The 18,728-nt window shown below is 55.9% G+C and overlaps 1 protein-coding gene across 11 annotated transcripts in view; it reads left to right on the top strand.

Moving 5' to 3' along the window:
• Positions 1-18,728, top strand: part of DNM2 (dynamin 2) — a 92,756-nt gene that overhangs the window by 25,303 nt on the left and 48,725 nt on the right. For all 11 annotated transcript variants that reach the window (XM_067733727.1, XM_067733733.1, XM_067733723.1 and 8 more), the window contains exon 2: positions 7,772-7,845. In XM_067733727.1, the coding sequence (XP_067589828.1) occupies positions 7,772-7,845 (74 nt within the window). The remainder of the gene's footprint in view (positions 1-7,771; positions 7,846-18,728) is intronic.

The following is an 18,728-nucleotide window of genomic DNA, read 5'->3' as shown; positions in this document are numbered from 1 at the left end:
GGATTCCTGAGCAGGGAGGAGCCTGCTGGGAATTTTGTGAAGGGTGACACCTGGAAGTGAGATGATGAAAGCCGGCGGGGGGCACCCACAACCTATCCCATCGTCCCATCGTCATCCGAGCCTCAGTCTCCTCATCTGTACAATGGCAGGTTTGGTCCTTCGTCCCACAAGCATTGGTCCCCTGCCTCGTGCCAGGCAGAGGACCCTTTCCCCGTGAGGCTGCCACTCTTCTAATGGGCGGGTAGGTGGGAAGGGATAAACCACAGCCATGTGAACAAATCAGTAAACCAGAAGGGGGCGGTTATGAGTAGAAGAGAGAATTGAGCAGGATGGTGGGTGACAGCGGGGAGCTGCTCCATATCAGGGGGTGGGTGCAGGGAGGAGACCGTTTGGCCAGGAGTTGCCAGCTGGCCTTGTGAATGCTGCAGGGAGAGGGTTCCAGGTCTAGGGAGCAGCCCGTGCAAAGGCCCTGAGGCACACTGTGCCTGGTGTGTTTGGAGAACATGGAGGAGGCCAGTGTGGCAGAACTAGGTCATTGAGGGGAGAAAAGGAGGAGGTGAGGGCAGGGAGGTGACTGGGAAGATCACGCAGGGCGGGTCACATGGGCCACAGGGAGGACTTGAGCTTTTTTTTTTTTTTTTTTTTCCCCTTGGCCAAACTTCATGGCATGCAGGGTCTTAGTTCCCCTGTCAGGGATCAGACCCGTGCCCCCTGCAGTGGAAGTGCGGGGTCTTAACCACTGGACCACCAGGGAAGTCCTCAGGCTTGGGCTTTTAACCTGAGTGAGGTAGTAGCCCTGGGAGGGCTCTGAACAGAGGGGGTCATGCCCTGACTTGTGGTGGGCAGCCTGAGAGGCAGCCACTGCACTGGTCCAGGCAAGCGCTGGTGGGCCAGGCTGAAGGCCTTGGATGTGGAGAAAAGTAGGCCCATTCAGGCTCCATTTGGAGGTGGAAACTGCAGGACTTGCCGCCTGGCGGGGTGGGGGATGGGAGACAGGAGGACCCCCCCTGGTCTGTGGTCTGAGTCAGGGGCATAATCACCGTACCTGGCCCTTGGGGGGACCACAAGGACACTGTGGCACATGCCTAGGGACACTGAGTGCAGGCTGGGCTCCAGGTAGCCGATGGTTACTGTTGGATGGTATCGAGAGGGGATGTGGACAAGGCAGGGACCAGGGCAGGGACCAAGGGCGTGTGCACAGGCCGGATGTTGTGGCCTCGGAGACTGAGCGATGATGACCTCTGCTTCTGTTCTAGCAAAATTACAGAGGAGGGGCTTCCCCGGTGGCGCAGTGGTTGAGAGTCCGCCTGCTGATGCAGGGGACACGGGTTTGTGCCCTGGTCCGGGAGGATCCCACATGTCGCGGAGTGGCTGGGCCCGTGAGCCATGGCCGCTGAGCCTGCGCGTCCGGAGCCTAAAAAAAAGAAAAACTACAGAGGAGTCCCCCCAGGCAGGTGGGGGTGACTGGGGGCTCTGCCTCATTGGTGTCCCACCCAGGTTCCCATCCTGATTCTGCTCCTTCCTTGCTGAGTGGCTTTTGCAGGTCTCGAAACTGAGCCTTAGTCTACCCATCTGTGAAATGGGCGTATTGACCCTGGCATCGTTCCTTTGGCGTTGCTAGAGGGTTTACTGAGATGTTACCTAAAATGGGGTTAGAGCTGGGCCGGGTGGGCGGCCAGGGTTCCCTGTATGGACTTTTGTGAGAGCCTGAGAGAGTCAGGCCAGACATGACCCTGGGGCACATGCTCCTGCCCAGGGGCTCTTGCTGTGGCTGGCATTGTGTGTGGTCTCTCAGCCCCACTGAGGCTTTGGGTGACCCCTTGAGGAATTGATGATGAGGAGGGGATCCCAGTATGGGGCCCTTGCCTGGGCCCTCACAGGCTCTGGCTTCAGGCTGACTCATCCTCTGCCGGCTTTTGTGTTTGTTTTCCCTCTCCTGGGGTTTTAGTCTCCACTGTTCCTGCATCTCTACCCTCCTGGGGACTGCAAGTCAAAGTGCTCCTGGAGAGGCCTTGTGCTCCATTCAGAAGACAGTAAATAAACAGCCTGGGCTTCTGAGTGGCCCACGGTGCCACCTCCTGTTGCGCCCTTCCCCTCCCTGCCCCCTACTGCCTTTCCCGGAGCCCTCATCACCTTCTAGGGAGAGGCAGCCCATTTTAGAGCCTGGAAACTGAGGCTCCAAGAGGGTGAAGTGACTTTTGCCAGGTCACGTATCCCAGTGATGGGCGGCGTCCTCCCATCCCACAGGTGGCTGGGCCAGTGCCCAGAGAGGACAGAGACCTGCCCACGGTGGGAGCAGATCTGGGCTTTGAAGCCAGGCCATCTGGCTCCAGCGTCCACGTTCCTCCTGTCCATTCAACGTTTAATGAGCACCTGCTGTATGACAGGCTCTGTTCTAGGTGCTGGAGATCCAGTGGTGACCAGTTTAGGTGAAGAGGTCCCATCCTGACACAGGACTAGACCTCCACTGGAGGCCAAGTTGGTGGTAGTGGGAAGGGGCATGCATTTGGGAGGGAGAGGTGCGATCCGCTGCATCTGCAGAGCCTGAGAGGAAGGCAGAGGGAACAGCCCTTGCAAAGGCTTGGAGGCCAGCAGTGCAGGGAACAACCCAGAGGCTGGGGCCGGTGGGTGGGGGGCGGCCACCAGGGGGCAGCCCTGGGGGGGTGGTGGGATGGGCAGGTGGGGGACCCTGTCGAACCTGGGATTGGTCATGTGACCTCTGCAGGAGGGAGGCTTGGAGGCCCAGGTCTCTGTTTTAGGAGGATGACCACATATAGCCTGAGAGGAGGATGGGTCAGAAGCCTGGGACCAGGGGTGGGCCCAATGGCTTAGAGGCCAGAGATGGTGCTTAAATGACCATAGTTAACACTTATTGAGCACTTACTGTGTACCAGGGAGCAGAATAAACCCCAGATCCTGTTCTGGGGAGCTGACATGGGGGTGGTGAGGGGCAGACAAGAAGCAGATAAGTGACATACAAGGGGTTAGTGCTTTGGAGAAAAATGAGGCACGGGAGGAAGATGGGGGGGCGGGTGGAGCAGTGAATGAGGGTGGGAGAAATCTCCCTAGGGAGGTGTCGTTTGAGCCAGAGCTGTGGGGCGCAAGTCATGGGCGGCCTGTTTTGCTACCTAGCTGCCCTCTGAGGTGAGAGGAGTTTCCCCATTACTAACTAGGAAACCCAGATCAGAGAGGCTGGGAAGCTGGCCCAAGGTCACACAGCATGCAGGGCCACCTCGGGGCACAGTGGCCCTTGTAGCAGCTGGGAAGAGAGAGGAGGGGGTGGGCACTTTGAGTCAGAGGGAGGGACTTGGTGACCAGTGGAGTGTGGGTGAGGTCAGGGAGGAGGAAGCTGATGACTGAGGCTTGAAAGTCGCCTCCTGATAAGTGGACAGTCAGTGTTGCGGGCAGAGCTGCTTGGGGGAGGCGGTCTCCTTCCACCACCCAGGCCAGGAGGGCCCCAAGAGTGCTCCTGCTGCTGCGTGCCAGGAAACCCTGTGGGTGGGCCTTACGGCACAGCCGGGCAGGAGCCTCCTTACTGAGCCCCTCCGAGATTTCTGGGGGGCTGCTTTTCAGGGACTGTTGAGGCTGAGGGTGGGTGTTGCAGTCCGGCGGCTTCTGGATACACGTCCCAGCCCAAGTCGCAGCCTTCCCCTGCGAGGGCCCAGAGCTCTCATCACGCTGGCCCTCGTGTTCTTCTGAGGCTCGCATTGTCTGTTGTGTGTGGTGTCACCATCGTGCTCACGGTGCCTGGGCCTCCTGGACATACCCCGAGCAGTCACAGGACAGCACGTGTCAACACCAGTGGCGGAAAGCCTGGTCCTTGCCGGGGAGATGCCTGTAGCTTCCATGGCAGACATGCAGGCCCAGAGGCCGGGGGCCTTGGTGGTCAGAAGCTCAGACCCCATGGGTTTCAGTCTACACTCCTGCCACCCCTGGTTGCCAAGTGACCGTGGGCAGTTGCCCAACCTCTGGGCCTAGTGACCTCCGTAAAATGGAGCTCACAGACCACCTTGTTGGATCTTGTCATGGTTAAATGAACCCATTTAGGGGCACGGAAAGTTCTCAGCGTTTTGCCTGGCATACAGTGAGCTCTCGACAACTGTTAGCTACTCTTAAAAAAAATTGTTTTTTGGAGTCAGTAATCCATGCGGATGATGCAGAATTCAGAGATGTTCCAAAACAGTGCAGTGCCTCTCCCCCACCCTAACCCCCTGCAACAGGCCCCAGCCACCCTGGGCTCTGTGTTGAGGCTTTTCATTTACTTACAAAACACACTGTTCCACACGTTTTGTTTTCCGCACTTAATACACCCAGAAGGAAATTCCATGTCAGGAGATAAAAAGCTCTTTTTTGTTGTTGTTTTTGGGTGTGTGTGTGTGTGTGTACATGTGTGTGTGGCTGCACAGTGACACGAATGGGCCATAATATAATTAGTCTCCCCCATGGGCTTTAAAGTTCTTTACATCTGAGCTATTACTGGGAAACTAGTAAGATTATAATGTTTTTTTTTTTTTTTTTGCGGTACGCAGGCGTCTCACTGTTGTGGCCTCTCCCATTGCGGAGCACAGGCTCCGGACACGCAGGCTCAGCGGCCATGGCTCACGGGCCCAGCCGCTCTGCGGCATGTGGGATCTTCCCGGACCGGGGCACGAACCCACGTCCCCTGCATCGGCAGGCGGACTCTCAACCACTGCGCCACCAGGGAAGCCCAGATTATAATGTTTTTGTGGGCAAATTTTAATGGAGTGCTTGCTTTCTCTGTGCTTTGTATCTGAAGTCTTCACGAGTGCGTGTTCCTGGGCCTCCTTGTGCTTGTGAGCTTGAGATTGAACTTAGATATGGTAAATTGTCCTAATCTTACATGTACACCTTCATTTTAAAAATAAATGCATGCACTGGTCAGATCAAGATAGAGGGCGTTGTCATCACCCCACAAAGTCCCCTCCTGCCCCGTCTAGTCAGTTCCCCCAGAGGGGACCAACTGCTCTGATTTCTATCAGCAGAAACTAGTTTTGCCTGTTCAGGGTTAGGTCTGCCCTGTGACTCAGCAAGAGAAACAAGGGCATATGTCAACAAAAGGCATGGATGAGAATGTTCATAGCAGCTTTATTTGTAATGGCCCCGAGCTGGAAAGACAACCCCTCGCTCCCCACCAAAAGCCGCATCAGCTTGCGAGCAGATGAACAGACTGTGGACCATCCACGCAGTGGCTCACGGGTCAGCTAGGAAAAGGAACCGGCCCTGATCACACACGACAGCGTGGAGGAGCCGCATGGGCGGGACATTGGGGATTCCATTCACATGCTGCTCCTGTCTTGTTTGGTCACTGACCAAAGCCCTCTTACCCCCATGATGTGTCTTCTTTGTCCCCACCCACACCGTCTCACGTGGTTCCTGTCAGGAGGTTGGCACTGGTGTCCCCAGCACCTCCAAGGTGCTCAGTACGTGTGAGTAATACTTGAGTGAACAAGCTTGTGACCTTGGCCAGGTCACAAATCCTTGCTGCTCCTCAGTCTCCTCACCTGCCAAATGGGAGAATGGGAGTCACGCTCAGGGCTTCACGCAGGTGTGAAGTACTCCGAGCAGGGCAGGGTTCTTTGTCATCCTCAGGAATGTGGCTCCATGGGGAGCATCTGAGGCGTGTGGAGGGTTGACCATGCCTGCCGCCAGGGGCTGTGGGCTTTATCCCCCCTGGGGCTTATGTGTGCCCTTGGGGCGTTCTTCCCTCTGTGTGCAGTTGCCTACTGCCTGCCTCTTGGCTCCCACCCTCACCCCTGAAGCTGCCAGAGGGGTCTTTTATTTTATTTATTTTTTATTGTTTTTATTTTTTGGCCGTGCCACGTGGCATGTGGGATCTTAGTTCCCCGACCAGGGATCGAATTCGTGTCCCCTGCATTGGAAGCGCAGAGTCTTAACCACTGGACCACCACCAGGGAAGTCCCCAGAGGGGTCTTTTAAAGCCACATACCTTTAAAAGCACACAGGGTTATGATCTGACTGTCCCTTAACAGTGACAGCAAGTGGCCTTGCTCTAAGAATGACGACCAGCCTTCTCCCCGTGACCTCCAGCACCACCGTCACCCCACCCCTCTCTGGGCCCGTTCACTTGTCCACTCCAGCGCCCCACTCTGCTGCTCACAGCGGCACCCCCATAGGACCTCCAGAGCCGATCTGCCCCTGGGATGTCCCTCATCTCACAGGCCGACCTGCTGCGTGGTCACTGCCGTGTCCCTGTGCCCAGCCAGAGGAGGCGCTGCATAAGCGTGGTGGGACCGCCCACAGGCCGATGGGGCGCGACCCTCATAGTGCTTGGCGTGCGGTGAGGGCGCGCCTCCTCCCTCATTCCGCCCACTGGGCTAACAGGTTCCCAGGGGTTCCGACACCCAGCCCATGCTGAGAACCAGCAACCTCCCCTGGGGCTCTCTCTGGTGTTCCCGATACAGGTAGGGTGCCCCTGAGACACTGGTTGTCACAGTTCCGGGGAGTGGTGTGGCACCAAGGATGCTTGCCTGTATGAAACACACCTGCCCAGGGTTCTGCACAAATTTCAGATAATCCGAATGTTTATCTGGGTGCAAAACTTGTTTAAAATTCCCTGAGCCCAGAACCTTGCTCCATTTTACATGGAACAACAAAGAATCCTTTGCCTGGCTTTGGTGATCTCTGAAAATGTTGCTTCTTTTGTGCCTGCCTGGACCCCTGCTCTTTTGCTTTCCTTTTTTTTTTTTGGCCGCGCCCATGCGGCTTGTGGGATCTTAGTTCCCCCACCAGGGATCTAACCTGGGCCTTCAGCAGTGAAAACGCGGAGTCCTAACCACTGGACTGCCAGGGAATTCCCTTGCTTTCCTTTCTTAATGGTCCAGGGTGGCTCCCGGCTTTCCCACTTTGCATGAATCCAGGTGTATTAGTGTAAGTCAGTGCAGGTAGTGCCTGTGTATTTCCATAGTGAAATACATAGCATATATATATATTTTTATTAAACAGATTTATTGAGGGCTCATTTACATGCTAGGAAATTCACCCATTTCAAATGCAGTGATTTTTAGTAAATGTATAGTAAGTATTAGTAAACAGCACTGCAGTCCAGCTTTAGGACATTTCCATCACTCCAGAAAGCTTCTCTGCTCTCACTTTCCCACCCCTGGGGCAACCACTGATCCACTCCACGCCTCTATCGATTCGTCCTTTTGGGACATGAAACACATCGTGTTTTGTCATTAAATATTTTCCTTTTATTTTAGTCTTTATATCATATGTATGGCATTATATTACTTTTAAAAATGTAGGTGGGAAATGTACTGATCTGGGGACTTCCCCGGGCAGTCCAGTGGTTAAGACTCCGCACTTGCACCGCAGGGGACATGGGTTCAATCCCTGGTCAGGGAACTAAGATCCTGCATGCCACACGGTGTGGCAAAAAAAAAAAAAAAAGAAGAAGAAGAAGAAGAAATGTACTGATCTCTTTTGGGTCTGGGGGTTCAAATATTTGGCAGGGAAAGGGCTCTTTGGGCATGCTGGGTCTGGAGCATAGCCAGCTGGAGGGAAATGGTTCCGTTTGTCGCTAACCTCCAATCCAGCCCCTCCCCAATTCCTCTGTGGCCTCAAGACCCTCCAAGGCCAGAGCGTTCCCGGGTACCTTGCTGGGGTTGGTGTCTTTGCTGAGATCACCCAGATTGCAAGAGGGGATTGCTCCACTCCATGTGGCCACACTTCCTGCCCCCCCTGCAAGCTGGCCTCGTGAGTAATTTCTGACCCTTTCCCCCTCCCACAGGGACTTCCTTCCCCGAGGTTCAGGAATCGTCACTCGGCGGCCTCTCATCCTGCAGCTCATCTTCTCAAAAACAGGTACGATGGGGTGGCTTGTAGCCCAAACAGGAAGCGAACGTGGATGCGGTGCCCAGCGGGAGCCAGGGGCCTTCTGATGAGTCTCGGGTCCTAGGCTGCCATTTGGGTTTGAATTCACTTTTTCCTTGTATGCAGGGAAGTTGAAGCACAGTTCATTGAGCACCTCCACCCGCCCCCAGCATCCTCAGCTGTGACCAGGCCATCAGGTGCCATATTTCTGGCTCTGTCGTACATGACACGTTTTTGCTGAACACTTTCAGAATCAATAGCAGACACTGACACGTCAACCCGAAATGCTTCAGTGCATCTCCCTTTGCAATAAGGACACTCTCTTACACTCACAGAACCACACCCAAGAAAAGTCATCATTTCTGCCTGTTATCTTACACCCAGTCCATACTCATGTTGCCAATTGGCCCCCAGATATCTTCCCTGGCTGGTTCTACAGCTGCTCTGATCAGTCCCACACTACCCTTCATTGTCGTGTCTCCTCTTTTCATTAGAGCAGCATCCCCACCGTTTCTTTTTTTTTTTCCCCACCGTTTCTTTTTAAACTGCAACACTGACTTTTGGGAGAGACCCAGCCTGTTGAATATAGAGTGGCCCACATGTAGATTTTTTTCTGTCTTTCCCTCGGCGGCCTCCGTTCTTCCCACACAATTCTGACATAACATGGGCATCTCTCCCAGCTTGAAACCCACTTGGCTTCCTTGTAAAGCATCTCAGGTCAGAGGCTGGAAGGGGAGAGGGGAGCCGTTGGGGGTGGGGCCCCTCTTCTCTCCAGAGCCCTCAGGGGGTCTCCATGCTGCTTCCCCACTGACCTGGAATGTCAGCCATGGTCGGTTCCGCACTCGCTGTGCCAGCGTCACCACAGGCCATGTTAAACACCCCCACTCGGGGAAGGCAGCTGACATATTCCCATTTTACAGATTGGGAAACTGAGGTTTAACCAGGTTACCTGCCTTTCACCTGGGATGAGTACCCAGGTGGGGTCAGACCGCAGACTCCACTCTCAACTGGTTCTAGTCCCTTCATCTCACCTTCATCCTCCGGGCCTTCACCCAATCCACCTGCAGGAGGGCAGGACACCAGTGAGAGACGGCAGTTGATTGGTCCAGCGCCCGCCACGGGCAAGCCAATAGGCTGCCTCCTCTGGGTTCAGGTGTCCAATCAGCTGTGCCAGGAAGGGCAGCGACAGGGCCGCAGGTTTTCAGATGTCAGTGGGGTCAGAGTCACATAGGGCTTGGCCTATTGGGTTTCTGTTTCACATTCAGTAGGTTGGTGGGGGGTGAAGGGGTGAGAATCTGCATTTTTAATGAGTTCCCAGGTCATGCTGATGCTTTTGGGAAAACTACATTGGGAAAACCTCTGCCCTGGTGGGTGGGGGCTGAGAGCTAATACTGCCCAGGTTCAGATCCTGGCTTTGTAGCTTACTGGCTGTCTGGTCCCTGGGGAGGGACTGCTGCTCACAGCTGTGTTTCCTGTCTGGACAGTGAAGATAATAATAGTACTGCCTTTGTCGGTTGCCATGAAGACCGTATTATTCAGTACACGTACAGCCCGTAGAACAGTAGTGGTACCATCCCATTGGCTGTGGGTCTGTGCTTGCTGCCAGCCTGTTTGGGGACAGCTTGCTGTTTGGGGAACAGGTTGGCTGGCTTCCTGCAACAGAAGGTCCGTGGCATTGTCGTGGCGGGAGGGCTCCCCCATCACCTCCCCAGTGGCTGTCACCCAGCAATAATCCAGTGAGCACTTGCTGCATGCCGCAAGCTAGCGCAGGGCTGGGGCACAGTGGTGAGCAGGACCAGGGGTGCTGCCACCACCTGTCACCTTGCCTCTTGGTACTTCTTTTGGTGCTGAGGGACAGTGTAGGGGGAGACTTGGGTTGAGAGCAGGAGGGAGACACATAGACATGGCCCTCACCAGATGCGAATATGTGTGGTGGTGGTGGGGTGACGCAGTCCATCGGTTGGGAGCATCAGAGGGCTTCTCGGAGGAAGTGATGTTTGAGCCGAGGCTGACAGGTGCTTTGGGGTGTGTTGGGGGAGGGGAAACTCTCCCTCCTAGCAGAGGGTGGTACGCGTGAAGACCGTGAGGCAGCGAGGCCCAGTGTGGCCTGCTGGAGGAACTGAAATTCCTTCTGCTGGGGGAGAGAAGAGAAGCACATGACAAGTGACAGCCCTGTGGGAGCACATCTGCCCAACGCCTGCCCCGATGTTGCTGAAATCTCCATTCCTGCCACCCCACTTTACAGAGGAGGGAACTGAAGCTTCCAAGCCCCTTGCCTGAGGGCACATGGGAGGGCCATCTTGAAAGCCAAGGCTTAAACTCATTCTGGGGGAGTGTGGCCTTAGGCCGAGGTGTGGTTTGATCAGATCCTGTGGCCACTGGTGGGGAAGAGACCACAGGGACCAGCTCTGGGGCAGGGGGACCCAGAAAGTAGGGATGGGGTGGCATCCGTGGAGATGGAGACATATAGTTGGATCCTGTTGGGCTGGGCCTGGGGGTGTGGGGTGGGGGAGAGGGGTCCAGGGTGTCCCACGTGGGAGTGCTTCTTGCTGTGTCCCAGCTTGCACAGTCTCCCGCCACCGACCATGGCATTCCCAGTCTCTCTTTTTTTTTTGGCTGCGTTGGGTCTTCGATGCTGCGTGCGGGCTTTTCCTAGTTGCGGCGAGCGGGCGCTACTTTCTTGTGGTGCGCGGGCTTCTCATTGCGGTGGCTTCTCTTGTGGAGCACAGGCTCTAGGTGCGTGGGCTTCAGTAGTTGTGGCATGCGGGCTCAGTAGTTGCGGCACACAGACTCTAGAGCGCAGGCTCAGTAGCTGTGGCGCACGGGCTTAGTTGCTCCGCAGCATGTGGGATCTTCCCGGACCAGGGATCAAACCCGTGTCCCCTGCATCGGCAGATGGATTTTTAACCACTGCGCTCCAGGGAAGTCCCTTCCTAGTCTCTTGATGTCCCAAGCAGATGTGAGCTGGGCCTTGGCCAGATGCCAGGGAGGCAGCGTGAGCACTCCGAGGGTCCCGGCCCTTCCTAAGCTCAGCCTGTTGGGTGCGGCACATGCGGGGTTGCTGTGGTCCAGCTGAGAGGGGAAAGCACAGGGGATTGTGGGAGAGTATACCAGACACTGGATCTACTTTGGGCCAGGGGCCTGGGGAGAATATTCTAGGCAGGGCAACAGCTGTGTTGTGAAGCTGTGAGGTGAGGCTGGGGAGGGCCTGGGAGGCAGGTGGCACATCCTGGCAGGTGTGATAAGGGGTTCAGGCGTTGGGAACCCGAGTGGCATTCAGGGTGTGTAGAGACCGGCTTAGCCCATTGGCTGCCTTGTGGAGGAGGGATGGACAGGCGCAGGAGTGCGGGTGGGGAGGCCAGGGAGAGGTTGGCCTGGAGCCAGGTGAGAGGTGTTGGGGCCTGGCCCAGGGCCGTGCTGTGCTGGCGAGGGCAGAGTCTACAGTGATCTCGAGGTGGGGAGCCCAGGTGACAGGCACCAAGGCACCAGGGCTGAGGGTGACACTGATAAGAGGGAGGAAGCTGAGCGCAGTGTGGGACTTGGTGATGGCTGGGGCTTTAGAGCTTTCTAGGGGCTACACGGGGCTGCATTGCTCCTAGAGATTAAAGTTTTGTTCAGGTGGTTCTCAGGGACAGGACTCCAGAGCCAGGCTGCCACTCCTTCCTATCCGCGACCTCGGGCAAGTAACCTCCCTCTCTGTGCCTCGGCCTCCTCGTCTGTGGAATGGGGTGGTAGTGGTGACTCCCTCGTGGCCCTGGCACCCCATGAGTCTGTGGTGTGGCTGTCGCCTCCTGTAGGGTCTGGAGTCCCTGGTACCATAAGTTCCTAATTCTCTGACTTCGGCAGCGCCCAGTGGCGCCCTGCTTCTCCTCGTCCAGGTAGGTCTCAGTGAGCCATTACTTTTAATTGGCTTAGTTTAAAAATTACGTTAGACCGCAGCCACCAGGAAGTTTGGTGGCTCACGGGGGAACCCTGCTCCTCCTTGGGAACCACCCCTGAACCTCGTAAACCCTGGGTGCTGGGGACTGTTCTTGTGTGGAATGTGCACGAGCCTCCCCTCCCAGCCTTGACCTTGGCCTGTGCTCACAGGAGCCAGAGAGGGGATGTCAGGGCTTGGCTCTCAGCCTCCTTGAGGCTTCGTGGCTCCCACGGGGCCTTGCTGGCCTCTGGGACCTCACCTCCTCCTGGTGCCACAATCTTCCTCTTCATCCTCAGGACCAGCTCGATTGTTCCCACCTCTGGACCTTCACCCTCACTGTGCGTCCCGCCTGGACCACCCTGCCCCATCCTCCTCCTCCCCTGGGTGAGCCCCACCCCAGTCACTGCTGCCTTAGTTCTTCTACAGCGTGCGTTATGAGGCACCGTCCTGTTCTCGTATTTCCTTTTTTTATTCCCTTAATACATATTTATTTATTTGTGCCGGGTCTTAGTTGTGGCATGCGGGATCTTCGTTGCCTCATGCAGGATCTTTGTTGCCACATGCGGGTTCCTTTAGTTGCAGCATGCGGGATCTTTACTTGCAGCATGCAGGATCTAGTTCCCTGACCAGGGATTGAACCCGGGCCCCCTGCATTGGGAGTGCGGAGACTTAACCACTGGACCACCAGGGGAGTCCCTTGTATTTTCTTTCTTTCTTTCTTTTTTAAATTAATTAATTCATTAATTATCTATCTGTCTATTTATTTATTTATTCTTGGCTGCGTTGGGTCCTTGTTGCTGCACGCGGGCTTTCTCTACTTGCGATGAGTGGGGGCTACTGTATTGCGGTGCGCGGTCTTCTCATTGCGGTGACTTCTCTTGCTGCTGAGCACGGGCTCTAGGCACGCGGGCTCAGTAGTTGCGGCACGTGGGCTCTAGGGCACGCAGGCTTCAGTAGTTGTGCCACACGGGCTTAGTTGCTCCGCAGCATGTGGGATCTTCCCGGACCAGGGCTTGAAGCTGTGTCCCGTGCATTGGCAGGCAGACTCTTACCACTGTGCCCCCAGGGAAGCCCCCCTCGTATTTTCTTGATGGTCTCTCTCTCTCTCTCCCCGTGCCTCAACATCAGTGCCACCAGAGCAGGGCCGCTGACCTGCTTTGTCCATCGCTCTCCCCTGTGCCCAGCATGGGGCCTGGCACCCAGTAGGTGCTCCGTCATCATGGGACAGGTGGCTAGCCATGCTCTTAAGGGCGGCTGCTGGGCTCCTTCTCTCCCGTGGGAGAGTATCCACGACTGTGTGTGCAGCACCTTTCCCTGGCCAGCCTGGCCCTGGCAGGGCCCTTTCTATAAAGCCTATAGACCCTGCCACGGTCGGGGTGTGGGCTTGTGTCTGCATAAGGAAACCAAGCTGGGAGCTGGTGAGGGTCAGGTGGGAGCCGGTCAGGATGGCAGGCTGGCACTGACACCTTCTCCAGTGTGTGTTTTTTCCCACACCAACAGCCAGTTCTCCAGTTGTCAGTGGACACTGGTCCGGTGTGCTCCAGTTTAACTCAGTTCTGACACTCCCTACCTGGAGGCAGCATCACATCCCACAGGTCAAGGGGTCAGTCTCACCAGACTGTACCCCCGTACCTGCTTCAGATGCCGATCCCAGGTCCAAGCTGTCACCTGTGCTTCTGACCGCCCGACTCCAGATCAGAGGTTCCTGTGAGCCCCTCCTTGGGTTCAATCGATTTTCCAGAGTGGTCCACAGAACTCAGAGAAACATTTTACTCCCCAGATTCCCGGTTTATTATAAAAAGATATGTATAACTCAGGAAGAGCCAGGTGGAAGAGATGCATGAGGCAAGTTATGCGGAAGGGACAAGGAGCTTCTGCGCCCTCTCCGAGCTCGCTGCTCCCTCGGTCCCTGCACCTGCTCACCAACCTGGAAGCTCTCTGAACGCCATCCTTTTGGGGCTTTCTGGAGGATGTAGGGAATGGTTGATTAAATCATTCCCATTAGTGCTTGATTCAACCTTCAGCCTCTGTTTCCTCCCCGGAGGTCAAGGGGTGGGACTGAAGTTTCCAACCTTCTAATCACAGCTGGCTGGTTTCCCTGATAACCAGCCCCCATCCTTAGGTGCATTCCACGTCACCTCATTAACATAAACTTAGGTATGACTGAGAGGGGCTTATTATGAATATCACTCTTATCACTAGAACATTCCAAGGATTTTAGAAGCTCTGTGTCAGAAGTGGAGGGAAGACCAAATACATATTTCTTATTATAAATCGTAATGTCATACCTTCCCAGTGGCCAGAACGTGTCCTAGGATGGGAGGTGTTCACGACTTGTCTCAGATCTGGGGGTGGGGGGTGGGGTTGAGGACCACACAGACTCGGAGATGCCACGGGCTTTGCCCCCTTCCTGCTCAGCTGAAAGCTCTGAAGAGTTCCTCAAGTCTGGATCCCTTCGGTTGTGTGGTGCGCAGGGTCGCCCAGGTGTCTCTGAGCCCCAGGTTGTTCCTCCTGGGCTGTGTCGGCCAGACCAGCATGCTTGTTGACAGGTTGGGGAAGGTAGACCCCCATCTCCGCTGCCCGGGGTCGGCCTGGTTGTTCTGCTCTTCGTTGGGTTGAGAATGGAGAAGGGATGGGACGTGCTCCCAAAGGTCAGGACAGAACCGTCACACACACCCCTGAAGCACCGAAACCCCAGGGAGCATCGGAAGTTGCCCTAAGCCCGGCAGCTGAGCTATCTGCATGCTGTCTCTGGGCCTGGCACTGTTTGATTGCTTTATCACATCGCTAACCCTGGGCTCTGTGTTGTCCTGTTTCACTGTGGGGAAACTGAGGCGCTCCCACCTCCCTCTCATCTTCCTGTCACCTCCCCAAGTCGTGCTGTGGTGCCTGACTTGTGTTCTCCAGGCCTGTTTTTTTAAAAAATTTTTAAAAAGGGGCTGTTTTTTTAAAAAATTCGTTTTTTTAATGCTTTATCAAGTTTTAGCATTCTGTATTTTTTTTTCCTTATCAATTTATTGATTTTATTTATTTTTGGCTGCATTGGGTCTTCGTTGCTGCACGTGGGCTTTTTCTAGTTGCAGCAAGCGGGGGCTCCTCTTCATTGTGGGCACATGCTTCTCGTTGCAGTGGCTTCTTTTGTTTCGGAGCACGGGCTCTAGGCGTGTGGGCTTCAGTAGTTGTGGCACACGGGCTCAGTAGTTGTGGCTTGTGGTCTCTAGAGTGCAGGCTCAGTAGTTGTGGCGCACGGACTTAGTTGCTCTGCGGCACGTGGGATCTTCCCGGACCAGGGCTCAAACCCGTGTCCCCTGCATTGGCAGGTGGATTCTTAACCACTGCGCCACCAGGGAAGCCCCCGTATTCTTAAAGATATCCAGTAAATGTTTTCTTCTTAATACACATCTCTCCTATCTTTTTCTTCTTTCTATATCCTTGGTCCTTTTTCTTTTTTCTTTTTTTTTTGGGGGGCGCGCCACTCGGCTTATGGGATCTTAGTTCCCCGACCAGGGCTTGAACCCGGGCCCCCTGCAGTGGAAGCGCAGAGTCCTAACCACTGGACCACCAGGGAAGTCCTGAGGGCACCTTCTTGAAGGGCATGCCTGGGAGATGCCCGAGGCGGGGTGTTGGCTACTGAACACAATGGGGACCCACATGGGAGTCATGGGGTGGGGGAAGTCCTCCTACACTTCGGCACCTAATGCTTTGTAACAGGCCACCTAGTAATTAAGTTTTATTAAGCAGTTACTATGCACCAGGCACCGTGGAGTACAAAGACCAAAACCAAGTCCCTCGCACTCCCTTCTTGCAGCTCTGACTTTAGCAGGGGACACACAAGCACATGGTGGGTCAGTGTGAGGAGTGCCGCGAAGGGCCGGCTGGTCTGGGTGGGCCTCCCCAAGCAGCGTTGTTTAGAGCCAAGACCTGAAGGAGGCAGGGAACAAGTCCTGGGCGGAGGGCAGAACCTCCTTTTAGAAAAAAACTGCAAGTGCGTTCACTGACCCCATGGGACGCGGGTGGGATGCCCTGCAGTGGCTAAGGGTGGCTGGCTCTTCGGAGTTGGCAGCTCAGCTGCTCGCCGAGGGCCCGCTTTATCCTTGACTCCTGCTGTGCCCTGGGCTGGTCCCGTGGAGCCTCCGGGGACTGATCACATGTGGCTGGCCCTCCTTCCAGGGAAGCCTGCTGCTGGGCTCCAGTGGGGTGCCTGTGTGGCCGTCGAAATGCTGTGGCAGGGCCCAGGGACCTGAGGGACTGGCTTTGTTATCTGAGCACAAGGAAAGGAAGGTTTGAAAACGCTGCAGCTGCTCTGGGGATGGATGCAGCGGGGTCCGGGGACCAGGGCAGGCAGAGCTGGTGGTGGCTCGACCTGGGCTGCTGGGGATGAGTTGAGAGGGCGCTCTCCAGGCATTGCAGGCCCGTAGCTCAGCCTCAAGGCCCCTGAATTATTCTTTGAGACCGTACATCGTTAAAAAAAATCACCTCCCCCATCCAAGCACTTACAGGGCTGTGGAAACCCAGGCTAAACACTCCGCCTATTTTTCTTTTTTTTTTCCTTTTCTTTTTTTGGCGGTACGCAGGCCTCTCACTGCTGTGGCCTCTCCCGTTGCGGAGCACAGGTTCCGGACGCGCAGGCTCAGCGGCCATGGCTCACGGGCCCAGCTGCTCCGCGGCATGCGGGATCTTCCCGGACCGGGGCACGAACCCGCGTCCCCTGCATCAGCAGGCAGACTCTCAACCACTGCGCCACCAGGGAAGCCCATGTCATATTTTAATTTTCCTCACGGGGAAACTGAGACACAGAGGGGGAGCCTGGCCAGTGGGCATCCCCCCCACCTTCTCTCCATCTCCTGTAGACTCCCCTGTGTCCAGAGCATCCTCAGGGCATGGGGAAAGGTGTCCACTTCAGAAAGATCACGCGGCCGTGAGGTAGGCCAGGGCTGAGTCGGGCAGGCCGCCCCTCCAGGAGACGCCTCCTAGTTCCTGGTACGTTGAGTCTCTCTTCTGAGCGCCTCTGGCACTTGCTGTGACATGCTTGTGCCGAGTCCATCTTCCTCGTCAGACCAGGACCCTGGCTCTGGGCTGGACCTGTGCCGTCAAGAAGTGCATTGGGAAGGAGGGAGGGAGGGGGAGATAGCAGGTGGTCCCATCAGACCCTGTTCCTGTCTAGTCTCCCGTATATCCAGCTTGGTGGCCGTGGTGGTGCTGGGCCACCTCACGGAAGCTGGAGCAGGGACCATGCTACCTTTCCGGCAGTCATTTTAGTTGTAAACGTAATTACAGCGCACCTACTGTGTGCTCAGAGTACTGTGCCCCGGGGACACAGAACAACACAGATTCAGATCCCTGCCTCCTGGGGATCAGAGAAAATACATAGGCTGACCAGGTAAACCATATTAGAAGGTGGCAGGTACTTGGACGATCCTAAGGAAGGGAAGGGGGAAAGAGACTGAGGAGGTTTGTCATCTCACTTTGGGGTCAGAGCAGGCCTCATGGAGAAGGAGAGGTGACATTCAAGCAGAAACCTAGAGGGGGAGAGGGAGGGACCCGTAAGGGTATCTGTAGGTAGAGGGAAGAGTCAGTGCAAAGGCCCTGAGGCAGGAGTGGAGGGCTTGGAGTGTGAGAAACCAGGCAAGCCAGTGTAGCTGGAGGGGAGGGAGTTGGGGTCAGAAGCTGGGGGGAAGGAAATTTTGTAGCGCCCTGCGACATGTGGTGAAGACTTCAGCTCTTTTTTGGGGGGCGGGGGGTCGCACCGTGTGGCTTGTGGGATCTTAGTTCCCAGACCGGGGATCGAACCTGCACCCCTTGCATTGGAAGTGCGGAATCTTCACCCCTGGACCGCCAGGGAAGTCCCAAGACTGGCTTTTATTGGGGTGAGGTGGGAGCTATGGAGAGTTTCAAGGAGCAGAGGCTGAGGTCTGGCTTTAAGAGGGTCAGTGCTTGTGGGCGGAGAGGAAGGAGGGTTGGCAGAACCTTTCTTAGCTGGTATGAGCCTGGAATCTAGCCCATGGTTCCAAAGTGACGAGGAGCCCAGCAAAGAAGGCAGGTTGTGAGGGATGGGCCTGGCGGAATCCTTGACCTTCCTGTTAGGCACAGAGGGTATGGCTTCTGCTGTCCACTGACCCTCTGGGGAAGAAGCTGTGGCTCTCCAGCACCATCTCCTGCACATCTTTCAGTTACACAAAGGCACAAAGGGTCTGGCAGAAGGGAAGGCTGCCACACACACTAGGCTCTGGGAGGCTACAGCTGGCAGGTCCTGGTCCCATAAACACAATCCAGGGTGACCTGGCTCTGCCAGGGGAGGAGGTCCAAGGTGCACAATGGGGTTCCAGGTGGCATGGAGTCAGGGAAGGCTCCCTGGAAGAGGCAACAGGCAGGCTGGCCTGGCAGGGCAGAGGTTTGCAAGGGACAGGGCCTGTGTCCTGGTCCGCAGCCCCTTTCCCATCCTCCATTCCCCTGTACTCTAGGAAGGGGGATGGTACCTTGCAAGTGCTGAGCCCAGGGCCTTGAGCCGGAAGAGAGCTGAGGTTTTCTGTGTGGGTTGGAGGACTGTTCCATTTTTGGTGGCTGCTGCAGGAAGAGCAGCGGAGTATTTTCTCTTGTCCCTGTGGAGGGCTGGAGCACGACCGTCCTTGGGAACTGGGTCAGCTGAAGGGGTTGGGGTGGTTGGTCCTGTACCCTCCAGCCAGCGTCTTCATTGCCCTGCTCCTGAGTGGCCAGCGCCCACATTGGGTAAGATCCTCAGTGATCTGAGCGCGGAGTCCCCCTGACCCCTGCAGCAGAGGTTAGAGAGGTGAAGAGCCTGTCCGTGGCCTCACAGAGGGCATGTGACTTGAGAGAGGCCATCTGGAGACAGATTATCTGAACTCCAAATCCCAGCTCCGCCACTGAGCTTGAGCCAGCTTGTGTCACCTCTCTGGCCTCAGTTTCCCTGTCTGTGATATGGGCATTATGGAGGTGC

Source organism: Pseudorca crassidens, chromosome 3 (genome assembly GCF_039906515.1).
Source record: "Pseudorca crassidens isolate mPseCra1 chromosome 3, mPseCra1.hap1, whole genome shotgun sequence".
NCBI lineage: Eukaryota > Metazoa > Chordata > Mammalia > Artiodactyla > Delphinidae > Pseudorca > Pseudorca crassidens.
Note: the sequence above shows the minus strand (reverse complement) of the source record. Positions and strands in the feature narration are given on the sequence as shown.